Genomic DNA, 21,045 nt, shown 5'->3' on the forward strand with positions numbered 1-21,045 from the left:
CGAGAGGATCGGGAAATGTCCCTGCGATGTCCCCAAGAATGTCCCCGTGGGAAGGGACCCACGAGGATTAGGGGTGTCTCAGTAATGTCCCCGTGGAAAGAGACCCACTGGGATCAGGGAATGTCCCTGCGATGTCCCCAGGAGTGTCCCAGTAGGAAGGACCCGAGAGGATCAGGGATGTTCCTGGGATGTCACTGTGGGAAGGACCCGAGAGGATTTGGGATGTCCCCAGGAATGTCCCCGTGCGAAGAGGCCCACGAGGATTAGGGATGTCCCAGGAATGTCCGTGTGGGAAGGACCTGAGAGGATCAGGGATGTCCCTGCGATGTCCCCAGGAATATCCCCATGAGAAGGGGCACTCTAGGCTCATCCAGCCTCACACAGAACACTGCGCGCTCCCGCAGTGGGGTCACGGAGCGTCCCGCGTGGGGACACGGGGACGCGGTTACCGGGTGACAGAGCCGCCCGCGCGACAGTCGGTGCGCGGCCCCGCCGTTGGCACGGCGGGACACGGGAGCCCAACGGCCGCGCTGCTCGCCAGGGGGGCGGTGGCACCCGGGGCTGGCACGGCGCTGGCAGCCCCTCGGTGACAAACCTGCAGCCGGCGCCGCCACCTCGGGGGTGGCACATTGGTGGCAGCCCCGTGGTGACAGCACTGAAGCCATCACTGGCGACAGAGGGGTGGCACGCTGGTGGCAGCTCGTTGATGGCAGCACCTCGGGGGTGGCGCATTGGTGGCAGCCCCCTGGTGACAGCTCCGTCCCCGGTGCCAGCGCTCCGTGGCCATGCTGCGGTGCCACGTGGTCGCCGTCCACATTCCCGGGGCCACCGGCTTCGGTCCCGGGGTCCTGCTCTCCGTCTGCTTCCGAGGTACCGGGCGGTTGGGGACACCAGTGCCACTATCGCGTGGCAAGGGCCACGCTCGCTGTCCGTGCTTGTGGCCAGTGCCAGGCTTCCCCCTGACACCCCAGTGTCCCCAGCCCGAGGTGCCACCGCCCCTCTTGTCCCCAGGCGTCCCCAGGAGAACCCAGGTGGTGCCCGAGGAGCGCAGCCTCACCTGGAATGAGGTGAGGTGGCCCCGGGGTGACCCGTGGTGGCACAGGGACATCGGTCACCCCCCTGACCCGTGTCACCCCCGTCAGGAGCTGGTGTGGCCGCTGGACGCGTGTCCCCTGAGTGCCACGGACACGCTGAGCCTGCGCCTGCGGCGCTGGGACTGCCAGCTGCCCCAGGGGTGAGTGACAGCCCCAGGGGGACACCCTGGGGCCACCCGCCTCGCCACGGCCACCCTCACCGTGTCCCCCGCTCCCACAGGGACCTGGGTGCCACCACGGTGTCACTGGGCGAGTTGGTGGCCAACCCCAGCCTGCCGATGGCCGTCAAGGACATCCCGCTGCTGGACCACCGGGAGCTGCCCACGGGGGTGAGCCCCCACCCCAGAGCGCCCCGGGGTCCCCGTGTCACACTGTCCCCGTGCCACACTGTCCCCGTGCCACACTGTCCCCGTGTCACTGTCCCTTCGCAGTGCACCGTCACCTTCCGCTGCTACTACGACCCGCACGGCACTGCCGGGGATGTCCCTGTCACCGCGCACGCACAGGTGGCACTGGAGCCACCGGCGATGGCCCCCGCGGACAGGAAAGAGGATTTCCAGGTGTGACACCCGGGGGTGGCACGGTGGCAGCCGGGGGTGACGTCCCCTCGCGGCCACCACGTCAGTGCCACCCCGCAGGTGCGGGTGAGGGTCATGCAGGGCCGCCAGCTGCGGGGCAAGGACATCAGACCCGTGGTGAAGGTCCAGATCGGGAAGCAGAACTTCCGCACCCGCAGCCGCAGCGGGAACAACCCCTACTTCAATGAGGTGACACCGCGCGGGGGACGCGGGGACCGCTGTCCCTCAGGCTGCCCTCACTGTCCCTTTGCTGGTTTTCAGGTGTTTTGCCAGAATTTCCGCCAGACGCCGGAGCAGCTGGTGGCACAGCCCATCCACATCCAGGTGGGACGGATCGGTGGCACCGCGGGGACAGAGGGACAGGGACAGGGACAGGGACGGGGACCAGGGACAGGGACAGGGACAGGGACAGGGACAGGGACGGGGACGGGGACGCAGAGACACAAACACAGGGACAGGGACAGGGGCAGGAACACGGACACAGACCGACACAAGGACAGGGTCAGACACAAGGAACAAGGACAGGGACACAGGGACACGGGACCGGGACACACAGACAAAGACAGGGACACAGGTACACGGGGACAGTGAAGGGGACACAGAGACACAGACACATGGACATGGGGACACAGGGACAGGGACAGGGATACAGACAGACACAGACACAGGGACACGGGGACACACAGAGGGACAGGGACGCAGCGACAAAGGGGACACAGGGACACAGGGACACAGACACAAGGACAGAGTCACAGACACAGAAACAAGGACAGGGACACAGGGACACAGGGACAGCCATGTCCCCTTCCCCGTCACAGGTGCTCCGTTCACCAAACGTCTGCATCAAACCCATCATCGGCGTTTTTGAGGTGAGGAGAGGGGGATCGGGAACAGGGCATTGGAATTGGGGTTGGGAATCGGGATTGGGAATGTGGGATCGGGAACGGGGCATTGGAATTGGGGTTTGGGAATATGGAATGTGGGTGGGGTTGGGAATCGGGATTGGGAATGTGGGATCGGGAACGGGGCATTGGAATTGGGGTTTGGGAATCGGGATTGGGAATGAGGCATTGGAATTGGGGTTTGAGAATGTGGAATGTGGGACTGGGAATGGGGTATTGGAATTGGGGGTTGGGAATGGGGTGTCGGGAATGCGATTTAGGGAATGGGGTGTCAGGAATGGAATTTTGGGAATGGGAATTGGGAATGAGGTGTCAGAGCACTCTCACCCCCTTTGCCTTTCCCACAGCTCGACGTCGGCACCGTCTACTCTGCCCCAGGTAACGACAGGGCTGGGGTGGCACTGGGTGGCACATTTTGGGGTGACACATTTTGGGGTGACACATTTTGGGGGCTGTTTCAAACAGGCACTACCCAGGGGTGAGACTTCATTTTGGGGGAACACCGCGCGTTTCGGGGGGCTGTAGGCAGAAGCTGGGGTGCCAGCGGGATGGCCCCGGTGCCCCCGAGGTGACAGCGGTGTCCCCGCCCTGCAGGGCGCAGCCTGAGCGGGAAGTGGCTGAGCCTGCAGCACCCGCGGTACCGCGACGGCCGCTCGCAGGGCTTGCTGCAGGTCAGCCTGGTGGTGCGCCGAGCCGGAGAGCGCGCCCAGGTGAGCGCCCCGCCCGCCCCCGCGCCCCAAAATCTCTCTTAGGGGGGTCCCCACTCTGTCACACCCCCCCAAGGAGCAGGAGATGCCGGCGGGGGACGAGGATGTGGAGGCGAACCTGCTGCGGCCACCGGCGTGCGCGACCACCCTGCAGATCCGCGTGTTCCGCGCCGAGGAGATGGCACGGGGTGGGGACAGAGGGGCTTGGGGTGGGACGGGGGATTGGGGTGGGGCAGGGGGAAATTGGGGTGGGACAGCAGTGAATTGGGGTGGGACAGCGGGGTATGGGTTGGGGGCAGAGGGGTTTGGGGTGGGACAGCGGGGTTTGGGATAGGGATAGGGAGGAATTGGGGTGGGGACAGTGAGGAATTGTGGTAGGGACAGTGGTGTTTGGGGTGGGACACCAGGAAATTGGGGTCGGACACTGGGGATTAGTGGTGGGGGCAGCGGGAATTGGGGTGAGGACAGCGGAGTTTTGGGTGGGGACAGATTTGAGGATTCCCCTTGCTCACCACAGGATGAGGACACTGGAAATTTGGGGTGAAGGGTGGATTTGGGGACCCCCTGCTCCCTGCAGGGTGGAAACCGGGGTAGGGATGGGTTTGGGGACCCCCCAAAACCTCTCTGCTCGCCCTCCCCGCGCAGCGGAGCCGGCGCGGCCGTGCCTGGGCGGCACCGCGGGCTCGGCCAAGGTGTCGGTGCGGGTCGGCTATGCGGGCAGGACGGTGAGTGCCGGGCACGGAATGGGGGAATTTGGGGGTGCCGGGCAGGGAATTGGGGGTTCCCCGCGACTCTGGGGGTGCCGGACCCTTTCGGGGGCTCACAGCTGTCCCCACCGCAGCTCTGCACCCGCGGGATGCCCCCCGATGCCAGCCCCGAGTGGAACGAGGTTTTGTTCTTCCCCCTGCGGGTGAGGAGCGCCCCCCGCCCCGCACAGCTCCCACACCCCCCGCCCCAAACAGGGGCACCCCAAAAACGAGGCACCCCCGTTTCCACACCCGCTGTTCTCTGCCCGCAGCTGCCCCCGATCTGTGACGAGATCCTGCTGGAAATCGTGCGTGGGTGAGCGGGGCACCCCCGGGTTTGCGGGGCACCTCCCGGGTTTGGGGGACACCTCACGGCTTCGGGGAGCCCCCCGTGCTCGGGGAACCCCTGACCGTGCCCCCCCCAGGTCGTGCCAGAGCAAAGTCGTGGGCAGGGCCACCCTGCGGCTGTCCCAGATCTCCCGGGTCCCCGACGAGCTCGAGGGTGAGCGGGGCTGTTTCTTTTTGGGGTCCCCATTAGCCCAGACCCTCTCCCACCCCGAACCCACTTTTGTCTGCCCCCAGAGGGGACCCCCGGGTTCTTGCCCTCCTTCGGGCCCTGCTTCCTGCCCTTCTACGGCCCCCGGCCCGACTCTGCCCGGGTACGGAGCGGGTTTGGGGGAAACGGGGAATTTCGGGGGAAAACGGGGGATTTGGAGAGGGAATGGGGGATTTGGAGAGGGAAATAGGGATTTGGGGAGGGAAACGGGAGATTTGGGGAGGAAACGGGAGATTTGGGGATGGAATGGGGGATTTGGGGTAAAACGGGGGATTTGGTGAGGGAATGGGGGATTTTGGGAGCAAATGAGGGTGAAATGTGATGGGGAAATGGAGAATAGGGCATTCGAGAGACACGGAGATTGCTGGGGCGGGACTTTAGGGGACAAGGGGACATTTGGGGTGCCAGCGGGACACCCCACACCCCGAGCTCGTTTCCCAGGACTCGGGGCTGGTTTATCGGGGCCGGCTGCTGCTGGAGCTCTGCACACGCGTGGGGACCCCGCCCGCGCGGCAGCGCGAAGCCATCGCGCCCGTGGACGCCGAGCGGGCGCAGGTGGGGACACGGGGACACGGGGACACGGGGCGGGGGCGGCACGGGAGGGGACAGCTGAGCGTTTTTGGGGTTTTGTCTCGCCGCAGAGCCGCCTGCCCCGCTGCCAGCTGGGGCTCTGCGGGGTTTTCTACTCGGCCACCATGGTGCCCGGCGGCCCCGAGCCGCTGCGGCTGGAGCTGGGCATCGGCAGCGCCGCGGCCGCCACCGCGCAGGGACGGCCCGTGCCCGACGGTGAGCGGGGACACCGGGGTGACACCGGGGTGGCACCGGCGACACGGCTGGGGTGGCACCGGGGACACTCTCACCCCCCCTGCTGGGGCCGGAAAAAGGGTTGGGAATTGTTAATTAGGGTAATTATCAAAGTGTTCCATCCCCGTGGCCTCGGGTTGGGGACAGGGATTGGGTGATGTCACCTGGGTGATGTCACCTGTGGGTCACGGGACATTTTGGGAGTGTCAGGGGATACTTCGGGAATCTTGGATGGATCCAGGGATTTTCACCTGGGTGATGTCACCTGGGGGTTAGGGGACACTTTGGGAGTCTTGGATGGTCCTGGGGAGTGTCACCCCAATGATGTCACCTGTGGATTGAGGGACAATTTGGGAATCTCGGATGATCCCATGACACCTCCCAGGAAGCCACAGCTGCCCCTCACGAGCGCGGCCGAGTCCGTTCTGACCCCATTTTCCCCGATTTTCCCGATTTTCCCGATTTTCCCGAATTAAGGGAACCTCTACCACCACCTGCCATGGTTTGGGGACAAACCGGTGGCCGCTGTCACCTCGCTGTGGGAGGACGCCGGGCACCGCTGGGACAGCCTGAACCTGCTGCGAGCCCTGTGCCAGCGCCTGGTGAGACCCCAAACCCGGGTGGGACTGACCCCAAACCCGCGTGGGACTGACCCCAAACCCGGGTGGGACTGACCCCAAACCCGCGTGGGACTGACCCCAAACCTGGGTGGGATCGGTTTGGGGTAGGATCAATCCCAAATCCATTCGGGATCGGTTTGGGGTGGGATTAGTCTCAAACCCATTTGAGAATGGTTTGGGGTAGAATAGATCCCAAATCCCTTTGGGATCTCTTTAGGGTGGGACTGACCCCAAATCCATTTGAGAACGGTTTGGGATGGAATCAGTCCCAAACCCATTTGGGATCGGTTTGGGGTGGGATCGATCCCAAATCCATTTGGGATCCGTTTGGGGTTGGATTGATCCCAAACCCATTTGGGATCAGTTTGGGGTGGTACTGACCCCAAACCCCTTTGGGATCGCTTTGGGGCCGCTGCCAGGAGAGGAACCTGGCCGAGCTGCGGTGCCACCACGGGGACACCGCGAGGGACATCGGGGCGAGGCTGCTGCGGGAGCTGGCCCAGGACTGCACGTGAGTGACCCCAAATCCCAAAATCGGGGAATGGGGAATCCGGGGAGGAAAGGGGAGAGGCAGTTTGGGGAATCTGGGATACTCTGGGGGACAGTGGGACGTTCTGGAGGGCAATTTGGGGTGGAAATGGCATGAGGGGGACGTGGGATATTTGGGGTGGAACTGGGGCTTTTGGTGGGGGAACGGAGCATTTGAGGGAAAACCGAGGAATTGTTGGGGCAAAGGAAGAATTTTAGGGGTGAAACTGGGGATTTTGGGGTGACCCGATGGGTTTTGGGGTGATTTGGGGGTGGTTTTGAGCTGTTTTGGGGCTGCTCTGCATGCCACAGAGACACTCCAGGCTGGGGTGATTTTGGACTGTTTTGGGGTGATTGTGGGCTGGTTTTGGGCTGTTTCGGGGTGATTTTGGGGTGATTTTGGCTTCTCTGGGTGCCGCAGGGACCCCCTGGGATGGGGTCATTCTGGGCTGTTTTTGGGCTGGTTTTGGGCTGTTTTTGGGTAATTTGGGGGTGACTCTGGCCGCTCTGGGTGCCGCAGGGATGCCCTGAGCTGTCTGGAGGCTCAGCCCGCCCTCACCGCCCTGGACCAGCAGCTCCGCAGCTCCCGGCGCCTCCTCCTGCGGCGGCTCCGGCGAGCGGCCGAGGCCGATCCCCAAAAAACGCCGGAGCTGCGCGGGGACGCGCTGGGGACAGCGGCCCGGGGGTGGCTGCGGCGCGTGGCCGCGCTGGCCATCGAGGTGCGACCCGAACCCCCAAACCGGGACCGACCCAACCCCCAAACCGGGACCGACCCAACCCCCCAGTGCTCAAGAGTCAGGAATTTATCCCTGGGGGCGGGCAACGTGTTTTTGGCGTGTTTTTAGCAAAGAAAATCGTGTCTGATAGTACTAAATAATAATATATGTAATATGATATAATATAATTAATATGACAATATATAATACACCATAACATAACGCAATATAATGTAATATAATATGTAAATGCAAAATATGCTATATTACACTGTAATATACTATATTATAATATAAATGTGGAATATAATATCATACAATACAATATAATAAAATACAATGCAGTATAATATAATATAATTACCTATAACCCGTAATTACCTATAGTGTGATATATAACATGCTGTAACTCTCACGCCACCCCTGTCCCCTCGGTGTCCCCTCGGTGTCCCCGCAGCCCCAGGCCAGTGTCCCCGACGTGCAGCTGTGGCTGCTGCGGGGCCAGCTGCGGGTGGCCTCGGCTCGTGTCCCCGCCACCGACGTGCTGCACTCGCCGCGCGGCCCCGGCGCCTGCGGCCACCTCTGCGGGAGGGTGCTGAGCCTGTTCCTGGTGCGAGCTCCGGTGTCCCCTCTTGTCCCCTTGTGTCCCTTTGTGCCCCTCGTGTCCCCTCGTGTCCCTCTGTGTCCTTTCGTGTCCTTCCACATTCCCTTATGTCCCTCCGTGTCCCCTCGTGTTCCCCCATGTCCCCCTCTCTGTCCCCTCCACAACCCCCATGTCCCCTTTCTTTCCCCTCCACGTCCCCTCCATGTCCCCTCCATGTCCCCTCCCTGTCCCCTCCATGTCCCCTCCATGTCCCCTCCATCCCTGCTCCATGTCCCCTCTCTATTCCCAACTCACCTCCTCCGAGTCCCCTCCATCCCTGCTCTGTGTCCCCTCCATGTCCCCTCCATGTCCCCTCCATGTCCCCCCGTGTCCCTGCTCCCTGTCCCCTCCACACCCCCCGTGTCCCCTGCTTGTCCCCCCGCGTGTCCCCCGTGTCCCCTCGGTGACACTCGCTGTCGCAGGGCTGCGGGGACATCCAGGCCCAGGTGCGGGTGCGGCTGTGGCTGGGACGAGTGGCCGAGAGCGGGGACCTGGCCCGGCTGCTGGAGGGGACACTGCGCTTCTACAGCGAGACGGTGACAGAGGGGACAGCGGAGGGGACAGCGGGGACAGCACCGCGAGGGGACAGCGGGGACAGCGAGGACAGCACCGGGAGGAGACAGCGGGGAGAGAACAGCGGGGACACAGCACCGGGAGGGGACACCGGGGAGGGGACACCGGGCAGGGGACAGCACCGGGAGGCGACAACATCCCGCGGTGTCCCCTGACGCCAGGCCTGTGTCCCCTCCCCGCAGTACGAGAACCAGACGCGGCTGCTGGGGAAATGGGGGCCCCGGAAGCTTTTGGGGCGCCCCGCGTTCTCCGACAGCTGCGGCCGGGCGGGGCCCCCCCCGGAGCAGATCCAGCCCCCCAAGGGCTGGCGCTGGGACGGGCCCTGGAGCGTGGAGCGGCCGCGGCGGTGAGCGGGGGGACAGCACCCCTGCCCCGGGGGCCCGCGGGGACACCTGCGCTGTCCCCTGGTGTCCCCAGGGTGCTGGCACTGCCGGAGCCCGCGGTGACAGCAGGGCTGTCCCCTGGTGTCCCCAGGGTGCTGGCACTGCCGGAGCCCGCGGTGACAGCAGGGTTGTCCCCTGGTGTCCCCAGGGTGCTGGCGCGGCCGGAGCCCGAGGTGAGCGCGATGCTGGAGGAGCTGTACGAGAACCAGAACCGCGATCCCGGCGGGGACTGGAGCCCGTCCGGCACGGGCAGCACGGACGCCGTGAGTGGGGACAGAGTGGGGGACAGCGGGGGTGACACGAGAGTGTCGGGGCTCAGCTCTGGCCTGGCTTTGCAGAAGGGAGTGGCGGTGCCACCGAAGGAGGAGGTGGCGTGTCCCCTGGGCTGGCGTGTCACCAGTGACTGGCACGTGGACACGGAGGGGGACGTGGATGAGGACGGTGAGTGTCCCCGGAGGGCACAGCAGGGCGGGGGTGACAGGGACAGTGAGAACAGGGATAGGGGTGACAGGGATGGGGTGACAGGGATGGAGGTTACAAGGATGAAAGCGACAGGGATGGGGGTGACAGGGATGAGGTGACAAGAATAGGGTTGGCTGGGGTGAGGGTGACAGCGACACGGTGACAGCGACACGGTGACAGCGACACGGTGACAGTGAAGGAGCTGGCCCGTGTGTGCAGGTTGGCAGTACGGTGTGGGCACGGAGGATGGCAGTGCCCCGGCAGAGTGGCACAGCGAGGGACAGCACTGCCACACCCTCCGGCGCCGGCGCTGGGTCCGGCTCTGCCACAGGGACAGCGACAGCTGGACACGGGAGCAGGACACGGACACCCTCAGCACCCTGGTGACACACACTGGGACAGGGACGGGCACAGGGACCGTGGGGATGGCGGTGACAGGGTGGAGGTGACAGGAGGGGTGGCGGGGGTGGAGGTGACAGGGATGAGGGTGGCAGAATGTGTGACAAGGATGGGGTGACAGGATGGAATGACAAGGATGGGGTAACAGAGGTGGAGGTGACGGGATGATGGGGTGACAGAGGGAGGTGACAGAAATGGAGGTGACAAGGATGGGGGTGACAGGATGGGGGTGCTGGGGGATGAGGGCAGTGGATTGGGGTGATGATGATGATGATAACAGGGAAGGGGGTGATGGGGATGATGTCCCCATGTGACGCTGTCCCCACACGACGCTGTCCCCGTGCCCTGCCCCCAGCAGGACCCCGAGGAGCTGTGGGAGGACGAGGCCTGGCAGCCCGAGTGCTTCTGGGGCTGCGCCTTCCAGCCCAAGGTGCCCGCGGGGCCCCGGTGCCGCCGGCGGCGCTGGCACCGCAGCCTGGTCCCCAACGAGCCCCCGAAGGTGGCGCCGCTGTTCCTGCTGCAGGGAGTGCCGGTAGGAGAGGGGGGAACCGGGCGGCCAAGATGGGACAGCAGCACACGGGACAGGAGGCCAAGGGCCAGGGGACAGCGGGGTCCCCCAGCCCATCCCTGCTCTCTCCCAGGACACTGACGACCCGGCCCAGGACAATCCGGCTGTGGCCCCACAGCTGCCGGGGGGCTCCTCCCAGACACCCCTGCAGCAGCCGCTCCCCTTCATCCTCTGCACCTTCCAACGTGAGCCTGGGGCACCGGGAGGGACCAGGAAGGGACAGGGAAGAGCTGGGAAAGGACCGGGAGGGGCCGGGAAAGCTGAGAGGGATCGGGAGGGACCGGGGAGGGACCGGGAGAGACCGGGAGGGACCGGGAGGGACCGGGGAGGGGCCAGGAAGGGCTTGGAGGGACCGGGAAAGCTGAGAGGGACCGGGAGGGACGGGGAAGGGATCGGGAGGGGCCAGGAAGGGACCAGGATGGACTGGGGAAGGCCCGAGCGCTCCCGGCCCCCCCTGACCCCCCGCCTGTCCCCAGGGCCCGGCCGCTTCCAGCTGCGCTGTTACATCTTCCAGGCGCTGGATCTGGCCCCCGGCAGCTCCAGGACCTCCATAGGTGGGACCCCCCCCGCCCCAGCCCCCGGCCCGCTGGCAGCCCGGGGCGCTGACCGTGCCCTTGTCGCCAGATGCCACCGCGCACGTGTCGTTCGTGTCGCTGAGCCGGCGCACGCGGGCGGTGCGCGGCGCCCTGGACCCGCGCTGGGAGCAGACGCTGCTGTTCCCCCGGGTGCTGCTGTTCGGGGACCCCCGGCGCGTCCGGGAGGATCCCCCGCCCGTGGTGGTGGAGGTGTGGGACCAGCCGGGACAGGTACGGGACACTCCGGGCACGGGGGGGACCAGGGGGAACGGGGAGGGTGAGGGATGGGGTGTGGAGAGAGGGATGGAGGAGAGGGAATGGATGGAGGGATGGGCAGAGGGAGGGACGGGAGCAGAGGGATGGATGAGGAATGGGACATGGATGAGGATGGGGAGGTCAGGGATGGAAGGAAGGGGAGTCAGGAATGCAAGGATGGGGGGTCAGGGATGGAGGGACAGGAAGGACAGGGATGGGAGGTGGGTTAGAGATCAAAAACAGAGAGGTCAGAGATGGAGAATGGGAGGGTCAGGGATGGAGGAACAGGAAGGTCAGGGATGGAGGGATGGAGGGTCAGGGATGGAGGGACAGGAGGAACAGGGATGGAAGGATGGAGGAACAGGGATGGAAGGCGGGTCAGGGATCAAAAACAGAGCGGTCAGGGATGGAGAATGGGAGGGTCAGGGATGGGAGGATGGAGGCTGAGGGATGGGAGGATGGAGGCTCAGGGATGGGAGGATGGAGGGTCAGAGATGGGAGGATGGAGGCTCAGGGATGGGAGGATGGAGGCTCAGGGATGGGAGGATGGAGGCTCAGGGATGAGGGACAGGCACACCCCGGGAGGGCCAGCCCCTCTCAGGCGCTGCCTCGCAGGGCGCCGGTGTTTTCCTGGGGCGGTGCGTGTGCACCCCGCCGGTGTGGCTGGACGCGGGACACCGGGAGCCCCCCCGGCTCCAGCCGCACCCCCTGCAGGGGCCGCGGGGCCCGGCCGGGGAGCTGCTGGCCGCCTTCGAGCTCCTGCACGAGCCCGAGGTGAGGCTGTGGCGCGGGGTGGCTCGGGGTGACAGCGGTGACACACAGAGGGCGCCCAGGACTGGGGTGTCACTGTCGCTGTGTCCCCACCACGGCAGGACGGGGCCCCGGCGCCGCTCGGGCCCCTGCCCCTGAGGAAGGACGAGCTCGGCATCCCCCCGGAACTGCGGCCGCGCCTGCAGAGGGTGGCACTGGAGGTGCCAGGGAGGGGACAGCGTGGGGACAGCGTGGGGAGGGGTGGGGACAAGGGGAAAGCGGGGAATGGGATGGAGGCGGGGCCGGCTGGGAACAGGGATGGGGCAGGAATAAAGGTGGGATGGGGACAGGGATGGGGCAGGGATGGGACAGGGATGGGGACAGGGATAAATGTGAGGTGGGGACAGGGATGGGGCAGGGATGGGGCAGGGATGGGGACAGGGATAGAGGTGGAATGGGGACAGGGATGGGGCAGGGATGGGGCAGGGATGGGGACAGGTAAAAAGGTGGGATTGGGACAGGGATGAGGACGGAGATGGGACAGAGCTGAAGGTGCTGGGGATTCCCTGGGGACAGGGACAGGGGATGAAGGCAGGACAGAGACAAGAACACGAACGAGGATGAGAGCAGGCACAGCACAGGGGTCAGGGGTGGGGGCAGGGACACGGGTCGGGACGGGCGCGGTGACAGGGCCGCGTGTCCCGCCAGGTGCTGGCCTGGGGGCTGCGGGGGCTGCGCGGGGCCGTGCGGGAGCCGCGGCTGGAGCTGCAGTGGGGGGAGCAGAGCCTGTGGACCCCCCCGATCCAGGACATCGCCGCCAACCCCAACTTCCCCAGCAACGCCTTCGTGCTCACCCTGGTGAGAGGGGAGCCATGGGGGGCACCACGCCCGCGGTGTCCCCGCGGGTGACCCGGCCGCGCCCCGCAGGCGCTGCCCGAGGACGAGCGCTTGGTGCCGCCCATCCGCCTGCGCCTCTGGGACCGGGCGGGCACGGAGCGGCGGCTGCTGCTGGGCCAGGCCAGCGTCAGGGATCTGCGCCGGTACCGCTGCCACCCGCCCCGCCAGGGGCAGCTCCTGGGCTCTGGCAGTGCCCGCAGTGTGTTTCACACGGTTGTGTCAATGCCAGGTACCGCCTGTCCCACCCCTGTCCCATCCCTGATATTCCCTGCCCATCCCAGGTACCGACTGTCCCATCCCTGATGTCCCCTGCCCATCCCAGCTGCCGCTGTCCCCTCCTTCATCCCAGCTGTCCCCTCCCTCATCTCAGGTGTCCCCTGCCCCATCCCATCTGTCCCCTGCCCCATCCCAGGTGCCCCCTGCCCCATCCCATCTGTCCCCTGCCCCATCCCATCTGTCCCCTGCCCATCCCATCTGTCCCCTGCCCATCCCAGCTGTCCCCTGCCCATCCCAGCTGTCCCCTCTCTCATCCCCGCCCGTCCCTCTCTCCCACAGAGGATCTCCTGTCCCTGCCCCTCTTCTCCAGCCACTGGAAACGTTGCTGCTCCCTTTTCCTTGCCACAGCCCCAGCCAGGATGGCTCAGGTGAGTCCCCCAGGTCACCTGGCACCTGCCCTGGCACCGCTGGGCGCTGGCACCGCCCGTCCCTGTGCCTCAGTTTCCCCAAGAGCCCTTTGCTCCCCACAGGACCTGTTCAGCTACCTCAGGAACTACAGGGCTGAGGATGAGGTGGGCACAGTGACAGGGCTGCCACCGGGGCCACCAGCGCCACCTGTCCCCACCTGCTTCTGCTCGCCACCAGGACGAGGAAGACGAGGAGGAAGAGGAGGAGGAGGAGGAAGAGAGGGACTGGTGGAGCAAATTCTACGCATCCATGGAGGAGAAGGAGCCCAAATCAACCAATGGGGACAGACTGAAGGTGAGCCCGAGCCTGGGACCTGCATCGGGATGGGGACAGGGATGGCTGGGGATGGCCAGGGACAGGGACAGGGACAGGGACAGGGACAGGGACAGGAACAGGGACAGGGATGGAAATGTGCTGGGGACAGGGACGGGGAGGATGAAGGAGATGGGTGAGGACAAGAACAGGACTGAAGACAAGATGAGGACAAGGACAGGGATGAAGGAATGGGGACAGGGATGGGGATGAAGCTGGGGGGGGGACAGGGACGAAGCGGAGGGGGACAACGAGGAGGATGAAGCTCGGAGGTGACAAGGACAGGGATGAAGCTGAGGGGGCTGAGGATGATGATGAAGGTGAGAAGCAGACAAGGACGGGGATGAAGCTGAGTGGGACAAGGACGGGGATGAAGCTGGGGAAGAGACGATCATCCTCGGAGCGGGGGCTGAAGCTGAGAAGCCCCAGGACGGGGCCGGAGGGGCTGAGCCGAGGCCGGCGCGGCCCCGCAGATCTACGGCTGCGAGCTGGAGGCGGTGCCCGAGTTCGAGGGGCTGCAGGATTTCTGCCAGACCTTCCCCCTCTACAAACCCGGCCGCGCCCCCCTGCCCGGGCAGGACCCCGAGCCCGTGGGCAGCTTCAAGGTGGGTGAGACGCCCCCGCGGGGCCCCGGGGAGGGGGCGGGACCCCCGGCGGGCACAGCGGGGTCTCTCAGGGGCTGTTCCGCATCTACCCCGTGCCCGAGGCGGCCGGAGCGCGGCCCCCGCCCCGCTGCTTCCAGCGCCTGCCGCCCAGCGCCCCGCAGGAGTGCCTGGTGCGGGTCTACGTCGTGCGAGCGCTGCACCTGTCCCCCCGCGATGTCACCGGGCTGGTAAGGACAGCGCGGGACCCCCGGGGCGCGGGGCGGGGGCTCCCGGCCGCGGTGCCAGCCCCGTGTCCCCCCCGTGCCCCAGAGCGATCCCTACGTGCGGGTGTCGCTGGGCAAGCAGACGCTGGGACAGCGGGACCAGTACGTGCCCAACACCCTGGAGCCCGTTTTCGGCAGGTAGGGCTGGGTGGCCCTCGGCAGTGTCACCTCGGGTTGGGTGGCCTGTGACAGTGTCACACCCGGGGGTGGCGTTGGGCTGGGGGCCCTGGCGCTGGTTGGGGGGTACTGAAGTGGTTCATTCCCGATGGCAGCGTGGCCCTGTGCCAGCCTGGCCTGGTGCCACCAGGTCCCCATTCCCTGGGCTGCTGTGCCACCAGATCTCTGTGCCCTGAGCTGTCCCTGTCCCTGTGCCCCCAGCTGTCCCTGTGCCCCCAGCTGTCCCTGTCCCTGTCCTGCAGTGTCCCTGTGCCCCCGGCTCTCCTGTGCCCTCAGCTGTCCCTGTCCCCACGCCGGCCCTGGGGCTGACGCCATTGCTGCCACCAGGATGTTCGAGCTGACGGCCACCATCCCGCTGGAGAAGGACCTGCGGGTGACAATCATGGACCACGACAAGGTGCCACCGGACCAGGAGATCGGCAGCACCACCATCGACCTGGAGGACCGGCTGCTGTCCCACTTCCGAGCGCACTGCGGGCTGCCCGCCCTGTACCGCCCGTGCGTGTGCGGGGACACGGGGACACGGGGAGGGGACAAGGAGAGGGGACACACGGGGGGCACAGGGAGGGGACACGGGGAGCAGGACAGGGAGGGGACACAGGAGACACGGGTGAGACACAGGGAGGGCGCAGGGAGGGGGACACGGCGGGGGAGACACGAGGCACGGCAGGGAACAAGAGGAGGGGACACGGGGGACACGGTGGGGACATGGAGAGAGGACACACGGGGGGCACAGGGAGGGGACACGGGGAGCAGGACAGGGAGGGGACACGGGTGGGACACGGAGAGCGGACACAAACGGGGACAGGGAGGGGACACAGGGGACACGGGTGGGCCACGGAGAGCGGACACAAAGGGGGACAGGGAGGGGACACAGGGGACACGGGGAGGGCGCAGGGAGGGGACACAGCGGGGGAGACACGAGGTACGGCGGGGAACATGAGGAGGGGACACGGGGGACACGGTGGCACATGGGGAGGAGACACAGGGAGGGGACACGGGGGGTGGGACAGGGCAGGGAGGGGACAAAGGGGGCTGGGGGGACACAGGGAGGGGACACGGGCAGCAGAGGTGACCCCCGGCCCTGCCGCTGTCCCCAGCGCGGGCCCCACGTGCTGGCGGGACCAGCTGTGCCCCAGCCGGACCCTGGAGCTGCTGACGGGGTCCCGGGGGCTGCCCGCGCCCCTCTTCAACCCCCAGGGCACCGCCCTGAGCCTCGACGGGCAGAGCTTTGAGCTGCAGCACTTCGGTGAGTGGGGAACGGGGGTTCGGGGGGTTTGGGGAGGGCCTGGTGGGATTTGGGGGTTCTGGGAAGGATCTGGGTGGGTGACAGGCTCGGTGTCACAGAGAGGGGTCACCCCCCGCTCCGGCACCCCGGGGAGCCCCGGGAGCGCCTGGCCCTGCACGTGCTGAACCTGTGCGAGCTCGTCCCGGAGCACCTGGAGACGCGGAGCCTCCAGAACAGCGCCCAGCCCGGGCTGGAGCAGGTGACAGCGACACCGCGGGGACAGCGACACCGGGGGATGGGGCATGGGGACACCGCGGGGACAGAGAACCTGGGGATTGGGACACCGTGGTGACAGGGACACAGGGGACGGGGGTGTGATGGGACCCCGGGGTGACAGGGATGTGGCCAGAGAGGGACCCCAGGGTGACAGGGACCATGGGGTGTAGGGTGTGCCAGGGGGACTTTGGGGACCCCGGGAGTGGCTGATGGGGTCTGGGGGGACAATGGGGACCGCGAGGCAGGGAGGGCTGGTGGGTGCGGGGGGGAGCTGGTGAGGACCCTGGGGCCGTGGGGACAGCGAGGGGACATCGAGGGGACACGAGGGGACACGAGAGCCACTGCCAGCCCGTCCGTGTGTCCCCAGGGCAAGGTGCAGATGTGGGTGGACATTTTCCCCACCAGCCTCGGCCCCCCCGGGCCCCCCGTCAACATCGACCCCCGCAAGGCCGAGGGGTGAGTGACAGGACAGGGCCACCCCCGGGGACAGGACGGGGCCACTCCCGGCAGAAGGTGGCACGTCCCTGTCCCCTGCGAGGTACGAGCTGCGCTGTGTGGTGTGGAGGGTGCGGGACACGGACCTGGGGGACGTCAACCTGCTGGGCCAGCGCATGAGTGACATCTACGTGTCCGGGTGAGCCCCGCGGCTGTCCCCGCCTGTCCCCAGCACCGCGGCGTCCCTGTCACCCCGCGGCACCTGTGCTGCTCAACCCAGAGCCCCTGCCACCCACCCCCAGGGTCCCTGTCACCCCAGGGTGTCCCCATCCACATTAACGTGGTGTGACAGCAGTGTCCCCTCTGGGGTGGCACAAGTGGCAGGGGTGGTACAAGTGGTGGGATTGCCACAATGGTGACAGCCGTGTCCCCGCAGGTGGCTGAGGTGGCACAGGGGTGACAGTGGTGTCCCCTGCAGGGTGGCACAGGGGTGACACAGGGGTGACAGCAGTGTCCCCGCAGGTGGCTGGGGTGACACAGGGGTGACAGCCGTGTCCCCGCAGGTGGCTGGGGTGACAGTGGTGTCCCCTGCAGGGTGGCACGGGGGTGACAGTGGTGTCCCGCAGTGTCTGGGGTGGCACAGGGGTGACAGTGGTGTCCTCTGCAGGGTGGCACAGCAGTGACAGTCGTGTCCCCGCAGGTGGCTGGGGTGACACAGGGGTGACAGTGGTGTCCCGCAGTGTCTGGGGTGGCACAGAGGTGACAGCCGTGTCCCCGCAGGTGGCTGGGGTGACACAGGGGTGACAGCGGTGTCCCCGCAGGTGGCTGGGGTGACAGAGGGGTGACAGCAGTGTCCCCTGCAGGGTGGCACAGGGGTGACAGCCGTGTCCCCGCAGGTGGCTGGGGTGACACAGGGGTGACAGCGGTGTCCCCGCAGGTGGCTGGGGTGACAGAGGGGTGACAGCAGTGTCCCCTGCAGGGTGGCACAGGGGTGACAGCCGTGTCCCCGCAGGTGGCTGGGGTGACACAGGGGTGACAGCGGTGTCCCCGCAGGTGGCTGGGGTGACAGAGGGGTGACAGCAGTGTCCCCTGCAGGGTGGCACAGGGGTGACAGCAGTGTCCCCGCAGGTGGCTGGGGTGACACAGGGGTGACAGCAGTGTCCCCTGCAGGGTGGCACAGGGGTGACAGTGGTGTCCCCTGCAGGGTGGCACAGCAGTGACAGCGGTGTCCCCGCAGGTGGCTGGGGTGACAGAGGGGTGACAGCAGTGTCCCCTGCAGGGTGGCACAGAGGTGACAGTCGTGTCCCCTGCAGGGTGGCACAGGGGTGACAGCCGTGTCCCCGCAGGTGGCTGAGGTGGCACAGGGGTGACAGCAGTGTCCCCTGCAGGGTGGCACAGGGGTGACAGCCGTGTCCCCGCAGGTGGCTGGACGGGCTCCCCGAGCAGCGGCAGCAGACCGACATCCACTATCGCTCCATGGACGGGAACGGCGCCTTCAACTGGCGCTTCGTGTTCCCCTTCGAGTTCCTGGCGGCCGAGAAGCTCTGCGCCATCCGCCGCAAGGTCAGGGCGCGGCGGGGCGGGGACAGCGGGGCGGGGACACGGCCTGGGGACACCGCCACCCTCCCCTGTCCCTCGGCAGGAGCACGTGTGGAGCTTGGACGAGACGCTGCTGAAGGTGCCGCCCAAACTCATCCTCCAGGTGTGGGACAACGACAAGTTCAAGGCGGACGATCTGCTGGGTGAGACCCTGTGTCCCTGGCGGGGGGGGGGGACACTGCAGGGGACAGGGACAGCCACAGGGGACAGGGACAGCCATCGGGGACAGCCACAGGGGAAAGGGAGCGACCACTGGGGAGAGGGAACACTGCAGGGCACAGGGGACACTGCAGGGGACAGGGACAGGCTCTGGGGAAAGGGAGCTGCCACTGGTGACAGGGAGCTCCCACTGGTGACAGGGAGAGCCCATTGGTGACAAGGAGCCCTCACCGGTGTCAGAGAGCCCCTTCTAGTGACAAGAAGCTCCCAGGGATGACAGAGCTCCCACTGGTGACGGGGAGCCCCCTCTGGTGACAAGGAGCCCCCTCTGGTGACAGAGAGCCCCTTCTAGTGACAGGGAGCTCCCACTGGTGACAAGGAGCACTCACTGGTGACAGGAAGCCCCCAGTAGTGACAAGGAGCATTCACTGGTGACGGGGAGCTCCCACTGGTGACGGGGAGTCCCTTCTAGTGACAAGGAGCCCGCAGCGGTGCCAGGGAGTCCCCAGGGGTGACAAGGAGCCCGCAGCGGTGACAAGGAGCCCCTTCTAGTGACAAGGAGTCCCCAGCGGTGCCAGGCAGCCCGCAGCGGTGGCAGCGCTGTCCCCCCGTCCCGCAGGGGTGCTGGAGCTGGAGCTCGCCCGGCTGCGGCGGCCGGCCCGCAGCCCCCGCCTGTGCTGGGTCGCGCCGCAGGACCTGCCCTGGCTCTCACGGCTCTGGGGCCGCGCCCCGGCGCTGGAGCGCTCCCCGCTGAACCTGTTCCGCCGGCGCAGGGCGCGGGGCTGGTGGCCCTGCACCATGCAGGAGGACAGCGGCCAGCGGCTCTCTGTAGGCTGGGGACACCGCGGGGACGGGGCTGGGGGGCGGCGGGGACGGTCCCTGCGCCCCAACCGCGCCCTGCGCCCCGCAGGGGAAGCTGCAGCTCAGCCTGGAGCTGCTGACGGCGCAGGAGGCGGAGGAGCGGCCGGTGGGGAAGGGTCGGGAGGAGCCCAACAAGCACCCGACGCTGCCCGAGCCCAAGTGAGCTCCGGGGGGAGCGGGGAGGGGCCCCGGGGAGGCGACCCGGCCCCGGCTGAGCTCGGCGTCCCCCGCAGGCGCCCCAAGTCCTCGTTCCTGTGGCTGCGCTCCCCGGTGCAGCTGATGCGCCACGGCATCCGCTGGGGCTACCTGCTGTGGATCGGCCTGGGGCTGGCCGGCTTCCTGCTGCTGCTGGTGCTGCTCCGCTCCTTCTTCCCGGTCAGCACGGCCCCAGCACTGCCCGTGCTCCCCCCGCTCCCCCCGGGCCGCTCAGAGCGCGCCCTGAGTGCCCCGTGTTCCTCCGCAGGGCTCCTCTCTGACCCTGAAGGTGGCTGACCCGCGGCAGCTCCTGCGGCCCTCGGGCACGGAGCGTCCCCCGAGCGGGAGGGCGACAAAAGGCTGAGGAGCGCCCCCAGCCCCCCGCTTTGCTGGCGCTGAACCCCCTCCCCGAGCTGCTCCCCTCTCTCGGTGGGTTCTGCAGCGGGAAGGGATCGCTCTGCTGCGGAGCCGCTGTCCCGACAGGAGCGCCGAGGGAGCTGCACATCGATGTTCCCTCGAGAACAAAGTCGTGTCCGAACGCCACCAAAGCATCGTCGCCGTCTGTGTGGGCTGGGGAGGGACACGGACACCGCTCGGGGAGCAGATCCGCAGCCCGACCCCAAATTCCGCCCTAACTCCAGTTCCACCCCAGCCCCAGCCCCGACCCCAAATTCTGCCCTAACTCCAGCTCCACCCCAGCCCCAGCCCACAGGGTTCCCCAGTCTCAGGTTCGGCTGTAACTCCTGAGCTCAGCCCCAGTTCCTGCCCTGACCCCAACACCGTCATCAGCCCTCACCCCAACGCCAGCCCCAGTGCCACTGTCCCCCCCAATCCCAGCCCTGAACCCACCCACACCGAGAGTGCCCCAAATCCCAGTTTGACCACGGCCCCGTCCCCACCCTGCCCTCACACCCGACCCCGGCCCCGAGCCCCATCCCTCAAGGAACCCTCCAAGAAATGAGCCCAAAAGTTGGGCTGGGACCCTCAGACACCCCATCCCAGAATGGGGCTGGGACCCCCAGAATGGGGCTGGGACCCCCAGAGACCCCTCCCCGTGTGCCTGGGCACCCCCAGAATGGGGCTGGGACCCCCAGAAGCAATGGCCGGCCCACGCCGGAGCCCCGGGCCCGACTCTGCCCCTCAGCCGCTGCCCCGGTGTTGCCCCGGTAACCAGGCCCGGCCCGCCCGGGCCCCGCCCCTCCCGGTGCCTCTCGGCCAATCACGTCGCTCTCTCTCGCACAGACCACGCCCCTCATAGGTCATAAAGAAAAGGGTTCTTTGCCCCGCCCCTCAACGCTGTTCTCTGCTCCCATTGGCTGCCGCCGAGGTGGGCGGGGCTCAGGCTGACTATATAAGGCGGCGCCGGGAGCTCCTGCTCAGTTGCGCTCCGGCGGAGCGGAGCGGAGCGGACACGGGGAGCGGAGCCGGCCCAGAAGAGCCGAGCCCCCACGGCCGGAGTCCCGGAGCCGCCCCAGCCCCCAGAGCCCCGAAGACC

General features: G+C 67.0%; 1 protein-coding gene across 1 annotated transcript; it reads left to right on the top strand.

Moving 5' to 3' along the window:
- The first annotated feature begins 539 nt into the window (after nucleotides 1-539).
- FER1L5 (fer-1 like family member 5) lies at nucleotides 540-20,171 on the top strand. The gene is made up of 51 exons (XM_056508604.1): nucleotides 540-870; nucleotides 1,012-1,067; nucleotides 1,143-1,234; nucleotides 1,315-1,423; nucleotides 1,526-1,654; nucleotides 1,733-1,861; nucleotides 1,934-1,996; nucleotides 2,491-2,541; nucleotides 2,922-2,952; nucleotides 3,169-3,284; nucleotides 3,358-3,469; nucleotides 3,927-4,006; nucleotides 4,123-4,191; nucleotides 4,300-4,343; nucleotides 4,453-4,529; nucleotides 4,610-4,686; nucleotides 5,025-5,138; nucleotides 5,225-5,369; nucleotides 5,865-5,989; nucleotides 6,427-6,518; nucleotides 7,056-7,254; nucleotides 7,709-7,861; nucleotides 8,317-8,430; nucleotides 8,650-8,813; nucleotides 8,885-9,291; nucleotides 9,532-9,695; nucleotides 10,067-10,243; nucleotides 10,353-10,464; nucleotides 10,756-10,833; nucleotides 10,904-11,085; nucleotides 11,725-11,883; nucleotides 11,982-12,080; nucleotides 12,568-12,717; nucleotides 12,787-12,985; nucleotides 13,312-13,400; nucleotides 13,503-13,544; nucleotides 13,618-13,734; nucleotides 14,226-14,357; nucleotides 14,429-14,584; nucleotides 14,667-14,758; nucleotides 15,125-15,295; nucleotides 15,898-16,046; nucleotides 16,145-16,284; nucleotides 16,669-16,757; nucleotides 16,840-16,935; nucleotides 18,158-18,299; nucleotides 18,379-18,478; nucleotides 19,114-19,322; nucleotides 19,405-19,514; nucleotides 19,589-19,730; nucleotides 19,819-20,171. The coding sequence occupies exons 1-51, from the start codon at nucleotides 786-788 to the stop codon at nucleotides 19,912-19,914; spliced, it is 6,225 nt and encodes a 2,074-aa protein (XP_056364579.1). The 5' UTR covers nucleotides 540-785; the 3' UTR covers nucleotides 19,915-20,171.
- Nucleotides 20,172-21,045: the final 874 nt, after the last annotated feature.

Source organism: Oenanthe melanoleuca, chromosome 22, assembly GCF_029582105.1.
Source record: "Oenanthe melanoleuca isolate GR-GAL-2019-014 chromosome 22, OMel1.0, whole genome shotgun sequence".
In the NCBI taxonomy this organism is placed as follows: domain Eukaryota; kingdom Metazoa; phylum Chordata; class Aves; order Passeriformes; family Muscicapidae; genus Oenanthe; species Oenanthe melanoleuca.

Bases quoted from the DNA above. Each gene is read 5' to 3' on its own strand.
- FER1L5 (XM_056508604.1), top strand. From the start codon at position 786: ATGCTGCGGTGCCACGTGGTCGCCGTCCACATTCCCGGGGCCACCGGC. The intron at 3,470-3,926 runs GTGGGGACAGAG...CTCCCCGCGCAG, and splicing joins CGCCGAGGAGATGGCACGGG to CGGAGCCGGCGCGGCCGTGC. The intron at 16,285-16,668 runs GTGACAGCGACA...GTGTGTCCCCAG, and splicing joins CCCAGCCCGGGCTGGAGCAG to GGCAAGGTGCAGATGTGGGT.